This window comes from Oikopleura dioica, chromosome 1 (assembly GCF_907165135.1).
Source record: "Oikopleura dioica chromosome 1, OKI2018_I68_1.0, whole genome shotgun sequence".
Taxonomy (NCBI): domain Eukaryota; kingdom Metazoa; phylum Chordata; class Appendicularia; order Copelata; family Oikopleuridae; genus Oikopleura; species Oikopleura dioica.
The window spans coordinates 7216682-7238249 of record NC_137291.1 but is presented as its reverse complement, the minus strand read 5'-3'; the positions used below and the strand labels follow the sequence as shown (position 1 = coordinate 7238249).

The 21568-nt window shown below is 40.2% G+C and overlaps 2 protein-coding genes across 3 annotated transcripts; both read left to right on the top strand.

The window, feature by feature from the left end:
• The first annotated feature begins 156 nt into the window (after nucleotides 1–156).
• LOC145700022 (uncharacterized) lies at nucleotides 157–4134 on the top strand. Its single transcript, XM_081777291.1, has 6 exons — nucleotides 157–875; nucleotides 985–1001; nucleotides 1134–1693; nucleotides 1738–2063; nucleotides 2107–3700; nucleotides 3819–4134. Exons 4-5 carry the CDS (start codon nucleotides 1772–1774, stop codon nucleotides 2235–2237), a joined length of 423 nt encoding a protein of 140 aa, XP_081633417.1. The 5' UTR covers nucleotides 157–875; nucleotides 985–1001; nucleotides 1134–1693; nucleotides 1738–1771; the 3' UTR covers nucleotides 2238–3700; nucleotides 3819–4134.
• A 1421-nt stretch (nucleotides 4135–5555) lies between these two features.
• On the top strand, nucleotides 5556–20063 carry LOC145708911 (transcription factor E2-alpha-like). Of its 2 annotated transcripts, XM_081786615.1 has the most exons (6): nucleotides 5556–5859; nucleotides 6935–7009; nucleotides 7130–7207; nucleotides 7709–7917; nucleotides 8186–8358; nucleotides 19580–20063. In XM_081786615.1, the coding sequence occupies exons 1-6, from the start codon at nucleotides 5776–5778 to the stop codon at nucleotides 19858–19860; spliced, it is 900 nt and encodes a 299-aa protein (XP_081642741.1). In that variant the 5' UTR covers nucleotides 5556–5775; the 3' UTR covers nucleotides 19861–20063. The 2 variants fall into 2 exon arrangements, with proteins under 2 accessions (XP_081642741.1, XP_081642736.1); XM_081786610.1 differs by lacking the exon at nucleotides 5556–5859 and having other exon boundaries at nucleotides 6563–7009.
• Nucleotides 20064–21568: the final 1505 nt, after the last annotated feature.

Here is a 21568-nt window from a genome sequence, read left to right as displayed (position 1 = left end):
TCATCCTTTCGACGTCCAAATTGGTCCTATCCGGAATAAATTTTCCAGCGAAAATTGACACTGTTTTCTCACCTCCTCTCGTTCTGAAAAAATTAATAAGCGAATCTTTTTATTTTGAAGAATTACAGGTGGTGGAAATACAGTTGTCTCAATCGACGTAATTGCTTTCCATGGTCAGAATCTGAAAGAGAGTATGGTAAAGAGATGCTGATTTCCATGAGTTGAACGTGGTTAGACGGTTTGAGAATCTCGGGAGAAGATGCGCTTGATAGAGAAATTAGAATGAAGTTCCATACGAAGCATCTCTTTTATGGAAATTTTTAATGAGAATTTAAATTATTTCACGTGCTTGAATGTGACCATGAAATATTTCGCTTTCCATCAATTCAGAAACATCAAGCCATCGAAAAGAATTTTCTCATTTTTCGCAACCGGAAATCTCAACAAGGTGATACCCATAAACAACGCTAAAAGACCCATCTTGGCACTACTCTGCTCCCTATTGTCTCTTTTTTTTTCTTGCATTTGCGAAAAATAAAATACGCGTCCGCGCAGATGTGAAGGAATTAGCGCGAGTGTCAAGGGCCCAATTAACGAGTATTTTTACTTTTATATTCTTTTTCAGAAGAAGAGATTAGTTCCCTTATGAAGAAATGCTGACTGCCAAAAAACATCAGGAAAGCTTTTCAAGCTCAGAATTCTTTCTCGCAAACTAAAAATCAGCAATTTATCGTAAGTTTACCGATTCAAGAGTATGAGAAGCTGGAGAAAGTATCAGTTCCGAGGCGACAGAGTTGTCAGTTGGATAACGGTTCTTTCACCAATTGTTATTCTCCTTTTCATCGTTCTCTTTCTCCCAGAAACATTCAGTATAGGCAGGGTATTGAGGAAGAAGGCTCAACTTGAGATAATAAACTCATTTTATATCTCATAAATTATGAGCAATAATACGTATGTACAAAAATGTAGATACCCCATAAAAAGACGGCCTTCAAATAAAGGTATAAAATTTAAAAAAAATTAAATGATTGGCTAGTAATATGGATTTATTTGATTGATGGATTCCACCAAATAGAGAACTCAGCTCATGAACATAAGATCAATTTTGCCAATGAATAAAATTTCTTAAAAAGGGTATTCCTGATCTACCATCTAACTCGTCATGGGACACTGGAAAGGACCTTCCATACATGAACGGGCCTTTATATTTCCACCTAAAAGGGGGGTGTCATAACTTTACATGCCTCAAATTAAAGCCCCATAAAGTCGAAGCTTCTGCTGGGCTCACATGGCTCACTTCGACATTGACGGAAACGGAAAGATCATCGATACATCCAAGATAAGCCTCGATCATTATCAGTATCTCCCAGCCTTCATGCTCATGGTATGCTGCGTATTCATCGGAGTAGAGATATTCTGGTGGGTGGGGGAAATCGAGCGCGTTCCATTTCACGTCGACTATTTTATAAATTGCCTGGAGGATGCGTTTGAAGAGTTTGGGAGAACTTTGCTGCTTGAAAAGACGTTGCAGACGTCTGAAATGGGTAAAACACGAACAGGGACGGCATCAAAAGGATCCTAGAATAACATTACTTAGGATAATTTAATTTTGAGCTGGCACAAAAGTGGTGAATTCCGCCTGTGATGACTCGGATGGAATCAACGACGACAACGCTCCAATTTTATCTAACAGGTGAAGACCAGTTTTTCTCAAAAAAAAAAGAAGCATTCTTCAAGATTATCTGCTGGATCATTGACGAACTCGGAATTGATGGAAATCTACCACGAGCAAAAAACTGACCTGAATTTTTCCAATTTCGAATTGTTCGTCCAGAGAATGGCTCGCTCGCAAGACATGGTGAAGACGATTTTTGCCCGGCGAATTCTTCGTTTCTTTGCGCTTTTCATCATCGATGCAACGCTGTACCTGATTTATCTGAATCCGACGAGACAGCTTCACGAGTTCCGTTGTCCTTTGCCAGAAGCGTATAAAATTGACGGAGCGGAAGGAGCTGTGCAGGAAACTGTTCAGGCGCTCTTTTCTGGTGTTAGCCAAAGAACATGTAAGTCATCCGAAGATAGATTCTTTGTGATTCTTCTTTTCAGTGTTGCTGTCTGCTTACTTCTGCATCAATCTCCTCACACTGATCGTTCTCCCGTTCTGCTGGACAGTTAGCTGCGCCGCTTGGCGAAGAGGAAAGGCTCAATCAAGAAACAAATTTACTAAAAAAGAATAATTTTTCAAGGGATAAGTAATTTGAGCTTGTTAAAAGGGTATAATTTGCTTTTCTGCCTCCCATTTGGTTTCGGATACATAAGCGATAATAATTAAATAATAAGGTGGCACTAAAAATTATGAAATAGAGATAAAAGAAAAATAATTGTTTGATGAAATGTAATTTACAATCTAAGTGACAGTAAATTGGCCATATTTATTTTCAAAATTTATCGACAATAAAACATTACTTTACGCAATTTTTATATGAGAAAGAATGGATCAAATTTAAGGATATACCCGATAAAATTGAACTTTTGTAGCGCCGAAATGCGACGTAGGATCGTTTTTATTTCCAAAGCAATTCTACCTTAAAATGCACGTAGAACTCAAATCTGGTACTTATTTATAATTTTTCATTTGAATTTTTCTCTTTAGAGCGATTTCAAATCTTACTCTCTCGATTGCTCGAAATTTTTGGTCTAAATCGGTCGAGTTTTTTCGATAGATAAGTTCTTCAGACCTTTATCTACAATATTGATGGCTTACTTATCTCAAATTCCGAAGAATACCGGTTCTAGAGCCATTTCATTGAGGGCTACTCAGCGCGTAAAAGCTCTGCAAAGCGGCGCGCTGGGTGCTCACTCACTCGACTCCTCTTTTCCGAGAGAAAGTGCGTGGTTGAGCGCACCGCTCTGATTGGTAGCAAGCAAAAAAAACGCGCAGAAAAGAAAAACAGGGGAATGAAAGAGGAGAACACTAGAATGAAAATTCAATCGAGTTTTAGAATTTCATCCCATCAATTTTGTAGCTAAGCATCATTACAATACAGTACACGGTTCAATTTTAGCGATTTATAGTAAAAATGTCGAGAAATCGAGAGAGTTCGTTTTCAAATCGCTCTAGAGAGAAAAATTCAAATGAAAACTTTTAAAGAAGTACCAGAATTGAATTCTACGCACAATTTTAGGTAGGATTGCTATTGAAATAAAAATGATCCAACTTCGTATTTAGGCGCTATGAAAGTTCAATTTTATCGGGTATATCCTTAATTTTATTTTTTTATGTGGATATAAATCATACTTTTGACGTTGTTCTAAACCTAAAAAGGATGATTTTTTTTCTTCCAAATCAATCATCCTCTTCGTTAAAATATTTGGCTCTAGTTGAAACAGTTTTGACACTTTTTAACTGAATTACGCACCGCCCAGCTGATCGCTGGTGGAGTGAGTGACACCACCACCAAGTCGGAGCACCACTCGCGGCGTAATCGTCTTATGTGGCCGCCGCGTAAATTTGATAAATTTCCTGGCACCCGTCCTCCCCTTTCCTTGAATTTATCCGAGAAACAGTGAAGTTCTCAAAGACCAGAAGCAGCAACTCAAGGTTTCGGATCTTCACTTTCTGATGGCGTTGGCGGAAATAAACCGGAAACCACATTGGTGCTTCAATCTCGCGGTGGAAACTATAAACTCTATTCCTCTGGTGAGTTTCCCTTTAAGTTCATTAAAGAGGTTCCGGGTCAAATGTATGATATGTTTATATCACATATCTTAAAGGATCACGTGTATCCGTATTCAAAAAGTGAGTTGATTTTCTTCAGCGAGAGCAGAAACGATTCTTTCTCAGCGCTTTCCGAGAGGTTCTGCGAAGAAGAGTTACAGGAATGATTAAAAAACGACTGTTTGAGCATAGATCTACGTCTAGACCCCTTATGATTATTTCTAGCTCTTACAGATTCAGAGTTGGGAGCAAGCCTCAAGTTGGGGAGATCGAAGGTTATACCCTTAATTCGGTCTTTGAAAAATCATTAAAAGCCACTGGTCCGTCTTCATCATTGTCAAGGCAGAAAACGGACAGTCTGCGAGACATTCCTGACAACATCATGGGGAGCAATATTTAATGACACTGTTATGATGTTACTGTAATAAAAAGTTGGAATCACGTGATGAATGATTTATTATTCATTGAATGAGCGATTCATTGAGTTGTTGACGTTGTTTACGACGATTTTCGCGAGTTTAATTGTCAATCCTTAATTTGGACGATAAATGATTAGCCGTCAATCCTAGGAAGATATCTGAAAATTCTAGAGAAAAAAAGATCGAGAAGAGGGTGAAAAAAGGTAACTTTAAATAGTGAAGCATATGTGCTGAGCGAGATGATCATTTGCGAAATGTTTAATTCATCCCTTTTCTCTCCCCATCTCTTCTTTTTAAATTATACACACGATTTGGCACTCAGTAGCATATGCTCAAACGAATAATGCATCGACTTCAATAGCTCGATGCCGAATAATGTTTTTCTTGTTCAATAACGGACGGTATGATGCAGTGCTTTTATGAATCGTATCATTTTTTTAATAATATTTTAGTGAGCATTTCATACTTTTTCATTCCGAATGAATGATCTAAGAAACGGTGTCTTTTATATACGATATAATGTATTTATGATTGATAATATTATCAGTTATAAAAAGTTATTTTTGATAAAAAATTCTCAAAATTCACTTCATACTTTATCAATTATCATCCTTCTTTGTATTATTCTTTGATCTGATTGTGGTCAAAATCGTCAATTTTAAAAATTTCTGGGTAAGTTCTTGAAGTAGGAGTTTACCTTTTATAGTAATAGAAATGAACACACGTGGGTTGGGAGAAGGTAACTTTTGATATTATCTTAAAGATGGTGGCCTAGACAGACACAGCCCACAAGTTATTAAAAAGATGCGAAATAGAGCATTGAAAGAGAATTTCTTAACTGAGAGTAAAGGTGTCTGTTGGAAACTCCAAACATTTGGGGGCAAGGTTTGATCCCGAGCAAAATGAAATTAAGTTACTGAACATCTTGTGCGTTTCCTCCGAAAAAGAGTAATGAGCACTGATAGGAAATTCAAAGCGATTTTATTATTTTCCAAAGTCTAGTGCTTTTTACGAGTTTTATTTGCTCAGCATACAAAAGTAGTGTACTGCCAAGCAGATTTGTCTTTCAGCTTGGCGCGATCCGAACACGGGCTGTTTCTTGCGCGCCCTTTGAAAATCAACACCAGATTCGGAGTTCGCGCGAATTCCGCCAAATCATCATTTTCTCGGTTGATTATCTAGTCACAGGGTTAGAATGTTAGGTGGACTTGTTGGGGGCCTTGGTGGTGTTGAGTTTCCAGAGAGGAGGCCATTTTGGTGCTGTTGGTGTGGTGCTTCTTTGCCTGGTGTAGTCAGTAGTGTTAAATTTGCTTTGTGGCTTTGCCTGGCGTCAGTCTGACTGCCCCAAGGTGTCGCTGCCGTGCAATAGTGACTCGGTAAGCCGCGGCTAAAGAATGACGAATCGGCCGCCGCAGGGACCAAGCTCTTGGCCTCTTCTTGAATAAGGACCGAGGTAGCGCGGTCCGGTAGTTTTCCAGCCCCCGCCCCGCCCCGACCACTTGAAAAACAGCTTGAGCTGGACGCAGCATTTAACAGGAGACAAGCCAAGTGCGCCACCTGTTCAGAGAAAAAAAGCACCAATCAACGTCAATCACTGGAAAAAAGGGAGAAAGAGAAACGAAAAACGAGGATGGAAAGATGAACCCGCCGGGTGTAGACTGGGCCTATTCCTCCGCAGCGGTCGCAGCTAGCAACTGGCCGGACGCGCTCGATGTTAGAAATGTAAGTGAGTTGTTTGTCTCTTTTTCGAGCGTAAGATCGTGTACTGGGGGTCAAATGAGTTGGCTTTGCTGTTAGAAGAATATCAGATCTCGTCATGAGGAGTCCTCAATGATGACACGAATCGTCTCAGACGACTTAATGAGCATCTGGCTGTTTAGGACAAATTATGATGGAGACAGCGATGTCTCTTATTCAATATTATATTAAAGACAATTTGTCTCTTATTATATATCAAGAAACGTGGGACTAATTCGACTTCAACTAAGGTTTATTTATAGTCTTGGAGCAGAATGAACAGTGGAATTATCTTCGTTGTCGTTTTCTGAGAAATTCTCATTGAGAATAGAAAAATTTTTAAAAATTTTCATTAGTCAAGATCAAGTCAATTTGATTTACATAAGGCTTGAATGGACGAAAGATCGGGAATTCCTCTGAATCTCCCTGATGAGTCATAACACTAAGATATTGCTGATTTTCGAAAGAAAAAAAGTAAACGTGGGAAAGTCATTCCCTTCTCCCTTGAAAGTTATAATTAGCCCAGATTCGTAGATTAATTTTAATCAATTCAAAGGTCATGGTTTTCTACTTGAGCTTCTCCATGTTTGCTTAGCACAATTGGCTCACGTGTTCTTCGCAGAACAGAACGTCAGGACAATCTTCTGAAGGGCGCTAGTCCTCCTTTGGTATTTTCTTTAGCTCCACCAGATGGCGGATCGCGTGAATGAGGCCGCAGTATATAAAATTATCATGTATAAAAATGAAAGTCCTCATTGACCCTTCCAACAAATTTTCTTTCTCGACGATACGGGTTATTTTAACGACCGAAAAAAAAATGAGCGAATCGTCAAGCACGCCCAGCTCCTCAGGCTTTCCCAATTCTCGCGGAAGTAACAAGCCATATTTTCAATTTCCACCCACAGTCGCTGAAAACGAAATTTTCAAAATGGAAACTGACTCTCAAGAGTCTGAAAATCCACTATCTGATTCGGGATCGCTTAATCAAATGGTCAATCCAAATTCATTCGGCGATTTTTTCGCGAATTTGTCTAACCAAGCTGTTAACTTTCCTGTCCAGGGGATGTACCAACCGCCTGCTGATGCGATGGGGCGACCGATGGGCTGGCCCTTGGGACCGCATCCTGATTTACCAGTAAGTTTGAACTTGATTTTCGGAATTTTCGGTTGTTATACCCTTAATTCTGGAGTAAAGCGATCGTAAGAACACCTGATTTTGACGTTGTTATGACGATTTATTTACCAATTTTTATAGGAAATGTCAGGACTCATGAACTCTGGAAACTACCCTGGTTGGAATGGATACGCAGCCTTGGCTGGTCCTACTTGTCCGGTAAGTGTTCTCTCTTTTCCCAGTCGAAATAATTGAATTTATAAAGAATTTATCGCATAATTAGTGTATAATTTAAAATAATGATTAATTATTAATAAATAAATAAATTAAATAATTTAATAAAATAATAATTAATTAAATTATTTAATTTATTGAAATCATTAATTTCTTAAATTATTAATAAATTATTTTATTTACTGAATATAAATAAATTGTTAAAATATTTAATAAATTATTAAAAAAAAATTCTTAATTTTTGAATCCATTGTGTCTAAAAAATTAGTCAGCCGCATGCCATTCTACCCACACGTTCTAGCAGCCGCGATAAAAGTATTGAGCTTTCTTATCAGCAGCGGCGTTATGGCACCTTCTTTTTCGAGGAATTAACAATGTTTAAACCCATGTAACGCTAGAAAGATTTGCATAAGCGCCTTTTAACGCAGCTGGAAAAGGCGCTGCGATAATTGCGCTATAACTTTTGACTAATTCGAGCTGGTTTAGATGAATCCCGATATTTTCGCACGTGGAATGAACGGATTGCTTCACAATCCAGCCGCCCAGGGAATGATCAAACATGAGCCCAAAGATATTTCGCCAAAAGCAGAAGGGAAGAACAGACTCCCCCTTTTGTCGCCGAGTCAAAAGTCACACAGTGAAGAGGATCTTTCATTGTCACCCGAAGAACGAGAACGAAGGGAGCGAGAGAGAAGGTAAATCTAAAATCGAGAATTTTTATGGAAAAATATTTTTTTTGATAGTTTTAAATATAAAATAAAAGGGTAAATGTTAACTTGGTCGCTGATTGGTAGAAATCCAAATTGAAGGTTTCTGATTGGCTTAAAATCGACCTTTTGAAGGACAAAAATTTTGCTCGAAAAAAAGCTAAAAATTATTTGTAATCTACTTTTAATTTGGAGAGAACAACTCATTCTACAGTACTTTCTTTTTACAGACACTTTTCTTACATGAATATTTCAGTAGATTGGCGAACAACGCCAGGGAACGACTGCGCGTAAAAGACATCAACGAAGCATTCAAAGACCTCGGCCGCATCTGCCAGGCGCACTTGAAAACGGACAAGCCACAGACGAAACTGGTGATTCTTCAGCAAGCGGTGCAAGTGATCGCTCAACTCGAAGTTCAACTGCGAGGTGAGTACTTGATGCAACAAAGAGGAATGCACGATGTTAGCATTAACCCGCCCTTCGTCGATGTTGCTCCCTTTCTCGGATAAATAATCAGATTAAAAATGATATTCTTACTAAAAAATCTACCTGGCTAATCATTCACTGTACATTCTTCTCGCTTACTGTCTATTAGACGCTGTCTGTACTTATTAAATTCACGGAAAAATATGTCAGTTTTTGATAGCCAGGTAGAATTTGCTCCATAATTGGTCAAAAATCTGCGCAGATTGAAGAGTTTGCCACCCTAAGTTAGGGTTAGCCATTACTAATGGCCGATTAGGGTCCCTTACTCTTAACCCTAACCGGAATCCTAACCCTCGAATGTTTGTTCGAATTTCTATGTGTGGTGTTTTTTTTAATATTTTCAAAGATACAGTTTCAAAAAAGTTAAGAGGCTAAACGATTATCTTCTTCCAGAACAAGAGCTTTATAATGATGGTTAGTAAAAGTTGCTCGATTTTTTTCCCGATTCAAATTAATTAAAAATAGCAAGGCGAGGACCATCTTTCTGCACTTGAGAACATATGGCAGTGCAAATGTTGAATTTGAGAATGTTTTGGCGCCGGGAAGGGTCGAAATAAAATGAGGGTGCGTTTTTTTTCTTGCGTTTCTCGATTCAAGTGACCTTGTCCAGCTTTCAGCTGCTCTCCCTTATGAAAACAATAACAGACTAACGTTAACGCTAAGCCCTTGGAATTATTAAGGCTTAAATTGGTGTATGAAAGATGAGAAATTGAAAATTTAAAAAAGTGTGCAAGGAAATGTGATAAAGAATGATTTTTATTTACGAAATAAAATATCTACTAAGGTTTATTCTTTACAACATAATTTTCAGCTTTTACAATCGCAATAATTCTCTATTATTTCACTTTCAGAAATGTTTATTGACAAAGTTCATTTTGTTTCTTATTTTATTTCATACACTTTGATCCTTTTTCGCACCTCAAAGTTGTAAACGATTAAATTAAAGTATAATTTAGACCGTATAATAATGCCTCTCCATCAAGTGCTCATATTCTTTTTTATACGTGAATGTATATGATACCGGCTCTTTTCTGAATGGTTTAAAATTCCGATTTCATGAGTGCTATTAGCACCTGGAGCTACTAAGAAGCGGCAGATGTTTTTTGCCTCTTCTGAATCTGCCAATCCTCTTTTCACTGCTCTGATCCAGGCCTCGTTGAGCGAGCTCAGAAGTGAGAGCACCTCACACCCTTCAACTTCGCAAAAATGCCTTCTCGGGGGGGCTTATCCGGGTACCTTAGCCAAGGATCAAGTAATACGCCCCGCCGCCACCTGATCGCTAAATGGTTAATGATGAAGGATTTTCGAAAAAAGAAATCACACGCGCCTGATCTTGTTGAAGACTCGAGCGCACCTTTCAGCTGGAGTCGAAGATGATGACTTTCGTGCGCTTTTTTTCTCACTTGTTTAATGGTCATTTGTGAAAGTAATTTATTGTCAGAATAGAGACCATAATTTTTTTTCTATTTCTTTGATACAGAAGTCTTTTAGGACTAAACCAATTTTTGGAAGTGAATTTTCGGATTACCAATAAGATTGCTGTATTTGGCCTACCGGCCAATCAAAACCCTTTCCATAAAAATCTGTTCCGAAAATTGGTTCTACCCCTCTTTAAGACCCTGACTCAGGTTTTTGAGACAGGTTAGCGAGCTTAGACTGTAAATCTAGATTTTATGGGGCTGAATCAGTTTATAGAAGTGATTTTATGGATCAGGGTTTTGATTGGCCGGTAGGCCAAATACAGCAATCTTATTGGTTATCCAAAAATTCACTTCCATAAATTGGTTAAGTCCATTTTATAGGCCCAACAAACACATCTGCTAAATTTTCTATTTGTCAAAATCCACGTGTTGAGCACGAAAAAGTGTCGACCAGACAGCATATGTAATTACTATCTGGACAAGATTAACCTTTAGAAAACCTGTGTTGTTTCGCTTTTTCCTGGGCAAAGGTCAAAAACTGGGAGACCATTTAGGAACTGTTTACTCGTCGATAATAATGGGCGAAAAAAGTAAAGTGACATGGAGCTGGACAGCATGTCGTGATTTGCTCCGACAGGGGCATATTTGGCCGCGGCAAGTGTTATTTGGACTGACGAAGGCCAAAGCAGCTGAAAGCTGTCTAAAGCGGTCACTAATAGTGTGCTCATCAAATCACTGTAGATTCTACAGTGTAGAAAGTTGCCTTTTGTACAGACTTTCAGTTGTTGCAGACATTTTTCTTGTTGAGTTTAGAGCGGTTCAAGATGGATATTACCACATGTTATATTCAGAATAAAATATTCTAATTGAATAATCAGATAATTAAAGTGAATTTTCTACGTTAATTCTTTGGCTTAGCACATTTGCTTTTAATTATCTGGAATAATTGATCTCTATTGACGCACATTTCTTCTTGAGAAAAAATTCAAATATCTTTAATTAGCCGCTAGAATACCGCACGATGGCGCTTTTTTCACATGAACTTTTTATTATAATTTATCGTTTTACTGTTTCTTTGATCAAATCAATGGTCTCGGAAAATCATGAATGAAATTTATTTCAAAAGAATTGAATATTTTTTTCAATTCAAAATTCTAAAATAAAATTGTTGAATTCTGACCCCGATAAACTTTATCTTCCCCTAGCTCGCGCTAAGTTGCTCTTAATGCTCTTATAAAGGTTCTTTGCACGATAAAATTCTATAAGTGCTTGTTCCCTAATGAGCTCTTGGCTGAGAGACGTTGCCCTCACCAGCTGGGCGCGACAAAGTGCGATGCTTCTTGGGAGAGCAGCGCTAGAACTAGCTACTGGCAACTTGCACCAGCGAGTATTTGGCGATGTTGGTGTTAGTGGCGGTGCTGGCTCCAGCTATCAGGTGCGAATTATGTGTCTTGGCGCAGCTGACTGAATACATTCCGCCGCGCAAAATGCCTCCTCCGAGCTTTATTCGCTGCTCGCTCAAGCAGTAAATTTCCTCTTTATCGTTGTTTGCGTAAATACTGCTTATCATCTTGCCGACCCTGAGCTGTGATTCAATAAGACACTTTTCCTCCTGCATTCGTTTTTTGTCCAAAAAGCCTGTACATTGTCTACCGGTACTAGAAAATCGACATTTTGGTCTTCAAGATTGTTGACAAAATTTCGGTAAAACAGCCCAAGATTGTCATTTTTTCTCGGCAATCAAGACCAGAAAATTCAATTTTTTTTTTGACTTTCTTGAACCCAAAAATGTCGATATCCAATTGTTCAAAAAAAATGAGTTCTTATCATGCTGCGCGCTGAGCCATAGCTGGTTTTCATTCAAATCCCCCTTGTTTACCCTGCATTTCGCCCATTTTTTATCCCGGCTGATCCTTATTCTAGCACTCGGATCGCGATCAAAGGGCAGCGCCGCCATTGTAGCAGGTACTTTTCCTGATCACAAGGAAAGCAGAAAGCGGAATTAGTTTTGGCAACGGGAAGGCGTAGGGGATCACGTGCTCGAGGACCGGCACCTGGCCGGGTTACCTTAACCCTCTTCCTCAAGGGCGGCGGCGTTTGTTCCCCACATTAATTTCAAGGGCTATATACTGCACGGGTCAGCGAAAAGACCGACTATGATCATGTTTTTATTAACTACTTGAATAAAAAGGCCTCTCTTTGTGTGACTAGTGAAATCGTTCTAAGTTAGCCCAAGATATGCGTTCCACTTGAAGGAATATTATTTCCGATTGTAGTGTTTCTCATTAGTCATCCGCCACTTGAGTTCACCGCGCCGCGCCGCGCGCAGTTCACGACCCGCGAAGCGCTATTCACGACTCGCGAAGCGCATTTCACCACGCGCGAACGCTCCGCCGCCAACCGCGAAAGCACAGTTCACCACGGACTAGGATCAACTCACGACTCACGAAAAAGTCACTCACCACGATCTAACAGCTCACCACGGTTTATGAAAACCATATATAAACGATCTTATTTCTCACTGACACAGTTCACACACACACAACTCTACTTTTTACTCAGAGACACCACAATAAAACTTGCTCTTTTTAACAACGTTCGTCGCTCACTATTTGTATTCCCGCTCGCGAATACGATAAACGCAATTAGTTATCCAACTTATGTACTGTGAGAAACACGTACATATTTTGGTGACTGAAGAAAACGGAACTACAATCCAGCTAGAGACAGAGAATTGCTGCTGAAATTATCCTGACGCTCTTCAGACCGTGGTTGTCAAAGAACTGACTCGAGGTACTACAGGTTACCCAATTTACCCATTTTAACGGTGTCATGGGAGAACTTTATTATAAGTTCGTAGTCGATTTGACTGCGAAAGAAATTATGCTTATCTATGACAAAAGTCCGAGGCGAAAATATCCACTCCCTATTCCTCGATTCGACAAGTCTGGATGTGTCCTGAATCTGCTCGATATTCAGCCTGACTTATTCGATACTATGGATAAGAAATATTTCTTTCGAAAAACGGGCCAAAAGCTCGAATATGATCCCGATTTCGATGTGAACAACATTCAAGAAGCAGTTCAGAAGACTGCCCGGGCGGATCATAAAATTGATATAGCTAAAATCAACGAAATCGTTGTTGTGGATAACCTGAACTCAATTCTTGCTCGAATTGAGGAGTCTGAAAAGAAGGAAACAAAGTTCCAACCACCAAACTCTGACTCTAAACCAGCTGGTTCTGCTCCAAAAACCGAAAATGCTCCTAAACCAGATCCTGCTCAGAAGAAGAAGGAAGCATCACCGGATCGATCAAAGCCCTTTGGACAAATAAAAATGAAAACCCCGAAGTTCGACTCGCAACTACCAGTTGAAAATTGGATCGTCAACATGGAACTCTATGGAAAATGCTCGAAAATTTCAGATGCAGATCTTATAAGCGTCGCTCTATCTCAAATTCTTATGGAAGAAAGTGGAACCTCTTTGATTGAAGCCATTACAGAAGAAGAGAAGAAGAACTGGGAAAGTTTCAAAACAAAGCTCATCCAAGTTCTCGGCAAAGATAAAGAACACTTTAAATATCTCTACACTTCGTTCCAGAGAGGCCAAGAGACTCAGCAAATGGCAGTAACGAAGCTTCAAGCATACTTCAAAAAGGGATACGGAAAGCTGGTACTTGACGCTGCAGATGAGTCAATTATTTGTGACCGATTTATCGAATGCCAGGATCCGCGACTTGCCGAATTGCTACGACGAGAAAAATCTCTGCTCAATCTTCAAAATATCGCTCAACGTGCCATGGAACTAGAACGTAGCTTCTACAAACGAGAAAACATCTTCGCCGCTGAATGCTCAAATAATGGAAAAGAATCTGAAATGGCGCAGCTCTGCTCTCAGCTGAAAGAAATAGTCGCTTCTGCCAAAGAACCTGTGAAAAAGAAAAAACGGAAAACACGACCGAGAATCCCTACTGACAAGCTCCAAGGACACTGCATCGCCTTTGTTCGAAATGGTCGATGCCGATTTGGCGAAAAATGCAAATACCTCCATTCAGAAACAGTCCCAGAAGAAGTCGAGAAGATCATCAAGAAAGAGGCATGACTATCAAAAGTCATTGAAACTTGCGAAAGTGCTCTTTTCGCACCGGCCTCCCTTAAATTCGTCAACATTCAGCTCAACGGACTAAAATTTCCCTGCCTTATCGATAGTGGCGCAAGTAGGACATGTTTACGCTCAGACGTCCTAGATCTCCTTCCGTCTACTATTAACAAACAAATCCCATCTTCAATAAAGCTCAAGTGTGCGAACTCAGAAATCGTCAATGTGAAAACGCTCAGCTCTCCAATCGACGCCAAATTTGAAACCAGCTCCTCGCCACTTAAATTGAAGTTGGACCCGCTCATCGTTCAAAACTTATCTTGCCCGATCATCTTGGGGATGGATATCCTTAAAGGAATAACAATCGAAGAAAACTCAATTACGCTCAAAAATAAGGTTATTCCAACAATTGATCCAAATTCCTCTGATATGTTCCTAACTGGTTTGATCGAAATTGATAAAGAGACTGGTCGTGAAAAAGAAGAGTACGAAAAATTCGTAAAACTACGATCGGAAAAAGCTTATCAAATAAACTTTGTTCCCCAAATTGGATCTTATGGCTCAGCTGATCCAACACAGAAGAAACAGCTCGAAACTTTAACTCACAAATGGCGACTCTCCTTCAACATGGACACAAACGATCTTGGTCGACTCTTTGGTTTCAGATATTCGCTCCCACTGTATGACGAAACGAAATCGGCACACCAACCACCTCGGAAAATTCCAATACACCTAGTTCCAAAAGTCAGTTATCAGATGGAAAACTGGAAGCAGCTCACTGTCATTCAAGAAACACAATCAGCGTTTAATATTCCGCTCATTATACTACGTAAAAACGATGATTCAATTAGAGTTTCCTTGGATGCGCGAATGATCAATGAGCTGTTGGTGAAAGATCGCTTTCCATTGCCGAGTATGCAAAGTGTTTTTACGTCCATTGGAAAGAAACTCACTGGTAAAGAATGCTACATTAGTTCAGTCGATTTCTTTCGTGGATATTGGCAAGTGCTCATTCATGAAGCTGATGCCCACAAGATGGCCTTCAGTTACGACAACCGACATTACCAAGCTAACCGGATGCTCTATGGATCATGCAATGCCCCAGCCTGTTTTTCTAGAATCATGAACAAGCTGATGGAACATGACTCTATTCTGCTTTATTTGGACGATTTGATCGTGATTGACAATAATTGGGAAAACCATCTGCAAGCACTAGAATTTGTCTTTAAAACCTGCTACGAACATGGGCTAGTCCTGAATGCCGCAAAGTGTAAGCTCGCCAGTACAGAATTAGATTTTCTTGGTCACAGAATCACTTCTGATGGTATCAAACCGCTCCGAAAACATCTTGAAGCGATTGAAAAGATGGAACCACCGACAGACAAAGCTGAACTGAAGAGATATTTGGGCATGGTTAACTTTAATGTTAAATTCATCAAACACGGAAGTGAAATCCTGTCCCCGCTCTATCGTCTGACATCAGCAAAAGCGAAATACGAGTGGTCCGACATCCACCAGAAAGCTTTTGATACAGTAAAAAGTGAACTCCTGAAAGAGCCGACTCTCGCGCACTTCAAACCCGGATGCAAACTCGTCCTTGTTACCGACTCATCTGGATACGCAGTCGGAGGAACACTTTATCAAGTTCAAAACGATCGATTCGCACCCCTTGGATACTTCAGCAAAGCTCTTACGGGTCCCGACCTTAAGCGACCAATGAGAATCAAGGAACTCTTCGCTCTCTGCTGGGGAATCCAATTTTTTGAGTACTACCTGATCAACTGCGAATTCGATTGTTATGTTGACCATAAATCATTGCTCTTTCTATTTTGGGAATCACGAAAACAGAAATTGGACATAAAATTATGTAATGTACATAATTACCTCCTCGCTTTTAACTTCACGATCATTCACAAAAGCGGATCAAGTCCTGAAATGGCCTCTGCAGATTTCTTCAGCCGTTTACCAAAGTCAAAAAGTTCTGACCTTGAGAGAGACTCCGAAAACTTCTTCGACGTTGATGATACAATCTTTGCATTGTCAACGTTAACAAAAAGTGATGTTATCTTCTCGTTCGAAAACCGATCATTTACAGCAGAGGAAATGGCAACTGCTCAAGACGCATGCTCAGTTACAAGAAATCTTCGAGTGAAAGCGAAGCTGAACAAGTCACCGAAAAGACTTATGCTCAAAAATGATGTTCTTTATTCAAATAACAGATTGGTTCTTCCAAGCGCTGTTGCTGATGAATTTATCTCTTATCTGCACTCCCTGACAGCTCATGCCGGAAGTCAACAGCTCCTGCAGATGCTACGAAAATTCTTTATAAACAACATACAACAGAAAGTTCGCGCGATCACAAGCTCCTGTGAAACATGCATTCGACTCAAGCCGTTCAAACAAATGAGACCTTCGCTCATAAAGGATCGCCAATTTGCTCAACTCCCTTTTGAAAAGGTCCATATTGACCTTGTGGACTACGGACGACCAGATCAAGCTGGAAAACGATATTTGCTCACTGTCGTTGATAGTCTAAGTGGCTACCTTGATGGAGAACCACTTTCAAACAAGTCCGACAATCTCGTATCTAAAGCTCTACTTCGAATAATACTGAGGCACGGAATCTCCGAAAACTGTATTTCCGATAATGGCAAAGAGTTTGGCCCAAAAACAACAGCCATACTTGACCGATTTGAAATACGCCGAAGTACAACAAGCGCATATTACAGTAAGTCAAATGGAAAGTGCGAACGAATCCATCGAGAGATCCACCAGAAGCTCAAGAACCAACTCGCCACTAATCGCACTTGGTCCGACTACTGGCCATTGGTACAGTACTTTTTGAACAACACTCCAAAAGGCTCCTTGGATGGTTTATCAAGTAATGAAGTTGTGTACGGAAGACAATTTCATGTTCCTTATTCGCTCAAAGAGCCGATCACAGAAAATATCCAGCCATTCATTAGAGGGTTAAATTCATATTTCAAGAAGTTACATCCTGCTCTGCTTAACTTCCAAGTCCAACGATACCAGTCATTGTTAAAACGTGACAAGAACAACTGTCCGGTTTTACCAATTGGAAGTAATGTTCTCTGTTGGAAACCTGATCCTTACTCTGGAAAACTTGGATTGTCCTGGTCTGGACCGTTCAAAGTTCATAGAAGGCTTTCAAAAGACAGCTACATTCTGAAGTGCCCGCTCACCAGAAAAGAGTACCGTAGAAATATTAGTCTGATCCGACCGCTCAAAGTCAAAACTGAGGACGATGAAACGCAAGTGATCTGCAGTGACAAGCCTCAAAACGACTTCAAACCAGAAAAAGTTCAAGCTTAAAAATCAGCTCCTTGTTCAAAACACACTGAAGTTCAAGATCCAAAACAAGCTAAATCAAGTAAATCTGCTCTGAAAGATGAAGAAGCTCCAGCTCACAATCCTTGCTCAGAAGACCCTCCTAGTACAGTCAATGATCGACTGCTGATCAATCAAAAGGATAAGAAGGATTCAATATGGAAAGATCGTCTTCGCTCTAGACAATAACAATAAGATGAGATGTTCAACTCATGAATTGCTCAATAGAAACTCGAATAATGAAGTATAAAAGCCCTGTTTGCCGTTCGAACGATGCTCAAATACAATGATCACAACTTTAGCGATATGATGCACACTCGTAAAGAGAGAGAGAGAGAGTCAAGTTCCGTTCAATCGCCGTGAAAGTTTATACAGGCCACTGTGGATTTACGACCGCATAAAATTGATTATGTTCAAGTAATCGGCGCCCTCTACTTGCACCGCTATTCCTAACCTTGCGCCGCACTTCCGCAGATGTTGGCAATGTGTGCAGTTGCCAATCACCTTATTCGAAAATATGTTCTTGCCGCATTCTCCCAGCTCAAATGGAACGATGCGAATCTCCTTGTTCTAAAAGGGGGAAGAGAAGAAATGTAAACTGCTCGTTTGCTCGCAAATGTTCAATTGCTCACTTGGTTTTTCAAAAAAGCTCCTGCTCGAGCTCGCAGTCGAGAATCCAAATCGATGAAAATGGCTGTTCAAACAGAAAAAAACATCCCTGCGCGCTGCAACACTCGAAATCTCCCGCGCCAGGACAAAAGGGACCCGTCGTCACATCCCTGTTCCCCCAACGTGAAAATGGAAATGCACCGACTGAAACAAGCCAAATCGAAAAATGAGTTTACAAGAAGAGTTAGAAGCTCAACAGATCAACCACGCTAGTCACAGTTCCTACGATCACACTTATCCGTGTTTCAAGTGGCAAAAAGAGAAGTCCGGAAGTAATTAAAAGAAAAAGTGTTTCTATCATGTAAATTGCTAAGCAGAAGAGAAATGCCGACTAACCTTGAAACAGATATTTTCCACCTTCAGAGATGCTGCATAAAACGAAGATACCAACAATTCGCGCTCAATTTTGTCATGGGAATAAAAATACCAATTGTGGAAGAAATCGACTGTGAGAAAACTCTAGTAATCAGAGAGCTTCTCGAAGAAATCGAAGTATCTATCAAGGAAAAGACAAATTGGTTCCAAATCTTGACTCAAAAATCGCTCAATCTCAGCACGATCGACAGTAACCTGAAGTGTCTCCTTATCTTTTCCTGCAAATGCCTAATACTTACTGCCCAAGGAGCAAATCCGGAAACAAGAAATTCAATTGTCTCCGAATATGCAAGGAAATGGGCAAAACAAAGGTCTGTTTGGAGAAGACTTGAAAATATCGAAATTTCCGATCTACGAATTCTGAAATCTGAGGTCACCTTCATAATTCACGAACACCTGAAGCACCTTGGGTTGAGAGACTCACGAACAAACACCTCGGCTCATTCAGAAATACAGTTCATCGAAGAAGTAAATGATGTTCCGGTCGGCCCAGCTCAACAGCCGCTCGTTGACTCTCTCGTCAACCAAAACGATCCTTTCGCCACAATTACTGCTTATGGACAAAACATCCTTGATGAAATCTTGGACTCACAAACACAGGACATTCCTCTACCAGAAAGACAAACGATCTAAAAATAAATGGAGGAGGAATTATGTAGTGTTTCTCATTAGTCATCCGCCACTTGAGTTCACCGCGCCGCGCCGCGCGCAGTTCACGACCCGCGAAGCGCTATTCACGACTCGCGAAGCGCATTTCACCACGCGCGAACGCTCCGCCGCCAACCGCGAAAGCACAGTTCACCACGGACTAGGATCAACTCACGACTCACGAAAAAGTCACTCACCACGATCTAACAGCTCACCACGGTTTATGAAAACCATATATAAACGATCTTATTTCTCACTGACACAGTTCACACACACACAACTCTACTTTTTACTCAGAGACACCACAATAAAACTTGCTCTTTTTAACAACGTTCGTCGCTCACTATTTGTATTCCCGCTCGCGAATACGATAAACGCAATTAGTTATCCAACTTATGTACTGTGAGAAACACGTACACGATATTCGAAATATATCTTTCATCAAGCTTTGTTTGGTGTAATTAGGCACTTTTTAATTCTTTGAGAGAAAAGTCTATTCCTAGTCTCCTGAATAAAATAATATCAATTATCCTCCACATACATTATCATCATCCGATTCCTATTCTATTCCTAGACATCCTCGCTAATAGACACATTTTTAGCAACGATGGTGCCGGGAATGGACCCCTCTCAAATCAACCAAACTTCGCAGCTCGCAGCTTACAACCAAGTTACTCCCACTTCGTCAGCCGCGATGCAGCCGAGTTTTCTGCCGCTGATCAACCACTCTGTTCCCAACTCTGCAGCAAACCTGGCTCCTCCTCCGCCTCCACCAGCTTCAACCAGCGCTGGAAGTCTGCTCCCAATTTCGCCTCCCGCACCGCCTGTCGCAACAGTTTCTCCGACAGTCAGTCAGCCCCAGCCCACAACAGCTACCAGCTAAGTCTTATTTCAAAATCAGCTTGTTTCTATTTTTGTTCAAAATTTCAAAAATCCTGTTCATAATTTATATTTCGTTCCTTTTGTAAAATTCCAACACAACGGCAGAAATTCGATTATACAATTGTATAATTTCGCTTCTTTTCCTTTTCATCATTTTTTGAAAATAAAATTCGCTCCTTCGCTTTTTGCGTAGGATCACATAAAAACATATACAATTGTCATGAGCGTTGTAATCCCGGCATCTTTGTGTACCTACTCGTGTCGGCTATTGTCTCCACCTGGGTCCGAGTATGTCGCCAAGGAGATAGAACGGCTCATGAATAAGAGGTCTTAGTAGAACTTGAAACTTGTTATCAGTCGCATTAAATGCAGCACAAAAGTAAAATCAAAAAGACAAATAGCCGCTTGCGGCTTCGAGCGAAAATTTGTAAAAAGCCGCGCCTCGCGCGGCTAGATTTTGTTTCGACTCGAAGCCGCAAGCGGCTTCTCGATTCCGTTGCTCTACTCATGAGTCATGAATTCTTCAAATTTTGTTGTTCCTCAATTAGCGATAAAAAATGTTTCGCCATTTCGGAAATGAGCTGTCATTGTTGCTTATTTTGCGGCAGGTGGATGTCGGAAATCGACGCGCTAGAAAAGAGGAAGGGGAAATCGGCAGGAATGGTTTGTGTTGGTTGTGATTCCAGCAAAGTGCCTTCAGATGTGTTTATTTCCGCTGCGCCGCCGCCTAAACGGAGATAAGTTTAAACAGCACTTAGTGCAGAAAGATAGTGCCATCCGCTTCAAAGGGATTAGTATACTCTGAATATACTGCCGAAAATCATTAGCGGCGATAATGACTAGAATAAACTTGCGGCCTTTTTCTTCTTCTCGGTTTTCTTGAGTAATTATCAGTTTAAGAATTTTGAGCTGTAATTTCTCCTAAAAATCGCGTTTTTCTTGCTTCATAAAATTCTCCGATTTTGGAATTGACTCGTACCTTTTTCCTCAAAACATATTATCTTACTACCTAAATCGGCATGAAATTGCAAACCACTGGCTTCAGAAAACCAAGCGATCGATCTTAATTCTGGCGCATTAGTAGCACCTTTGTCATCTAAGGAATGTCGGTGCTAGTGAATCATTCTTTTTGCACCAGCGACACCACCAAACAATTGTCAGATGAATTGTGTTAAAATTCCGCGCACATTCATGGCTTTTTCAAGATGCGATTTCAGAAGATGCGAATGGATGTAATTTTGTTTACATAACAAATTTTCAGAAAGAAAGATTCATAAAAAAAGAATCATCTTTTCGAAGCCTTCCAAAGTACGCGCAGTTCCAATTAGAGCCACTTGTGTAAAGTTTCAAGTTGGGTGCTGCACCTGTCAAAACGACGCCACCAAGCGATACTTGACTCGGGCCACTTGGATAGTGCGGATAGTATTTTAGGAACTTGTCCTCGCGCTCGTACCTTCCGCCTTTCTGCAAAACAAAATCAAGCACACTCGGATCACTTTATATACAGTTTACAAACTGTGTATCATCTTTCTATCTTCTGATAATAAAAAAACTTGATCAGACTTTCTTCAAGCAAAACCTAAGGGTAAGAACGCCATAAAAGATATACATGTACTATAACATAAGATATACCGCTTGCGGCTTCGAGAAATTAAAATATAAGCCGCGCTTCGCGCGGCTTTTTTTATTAAGGGACCCCCGTCAGCTTT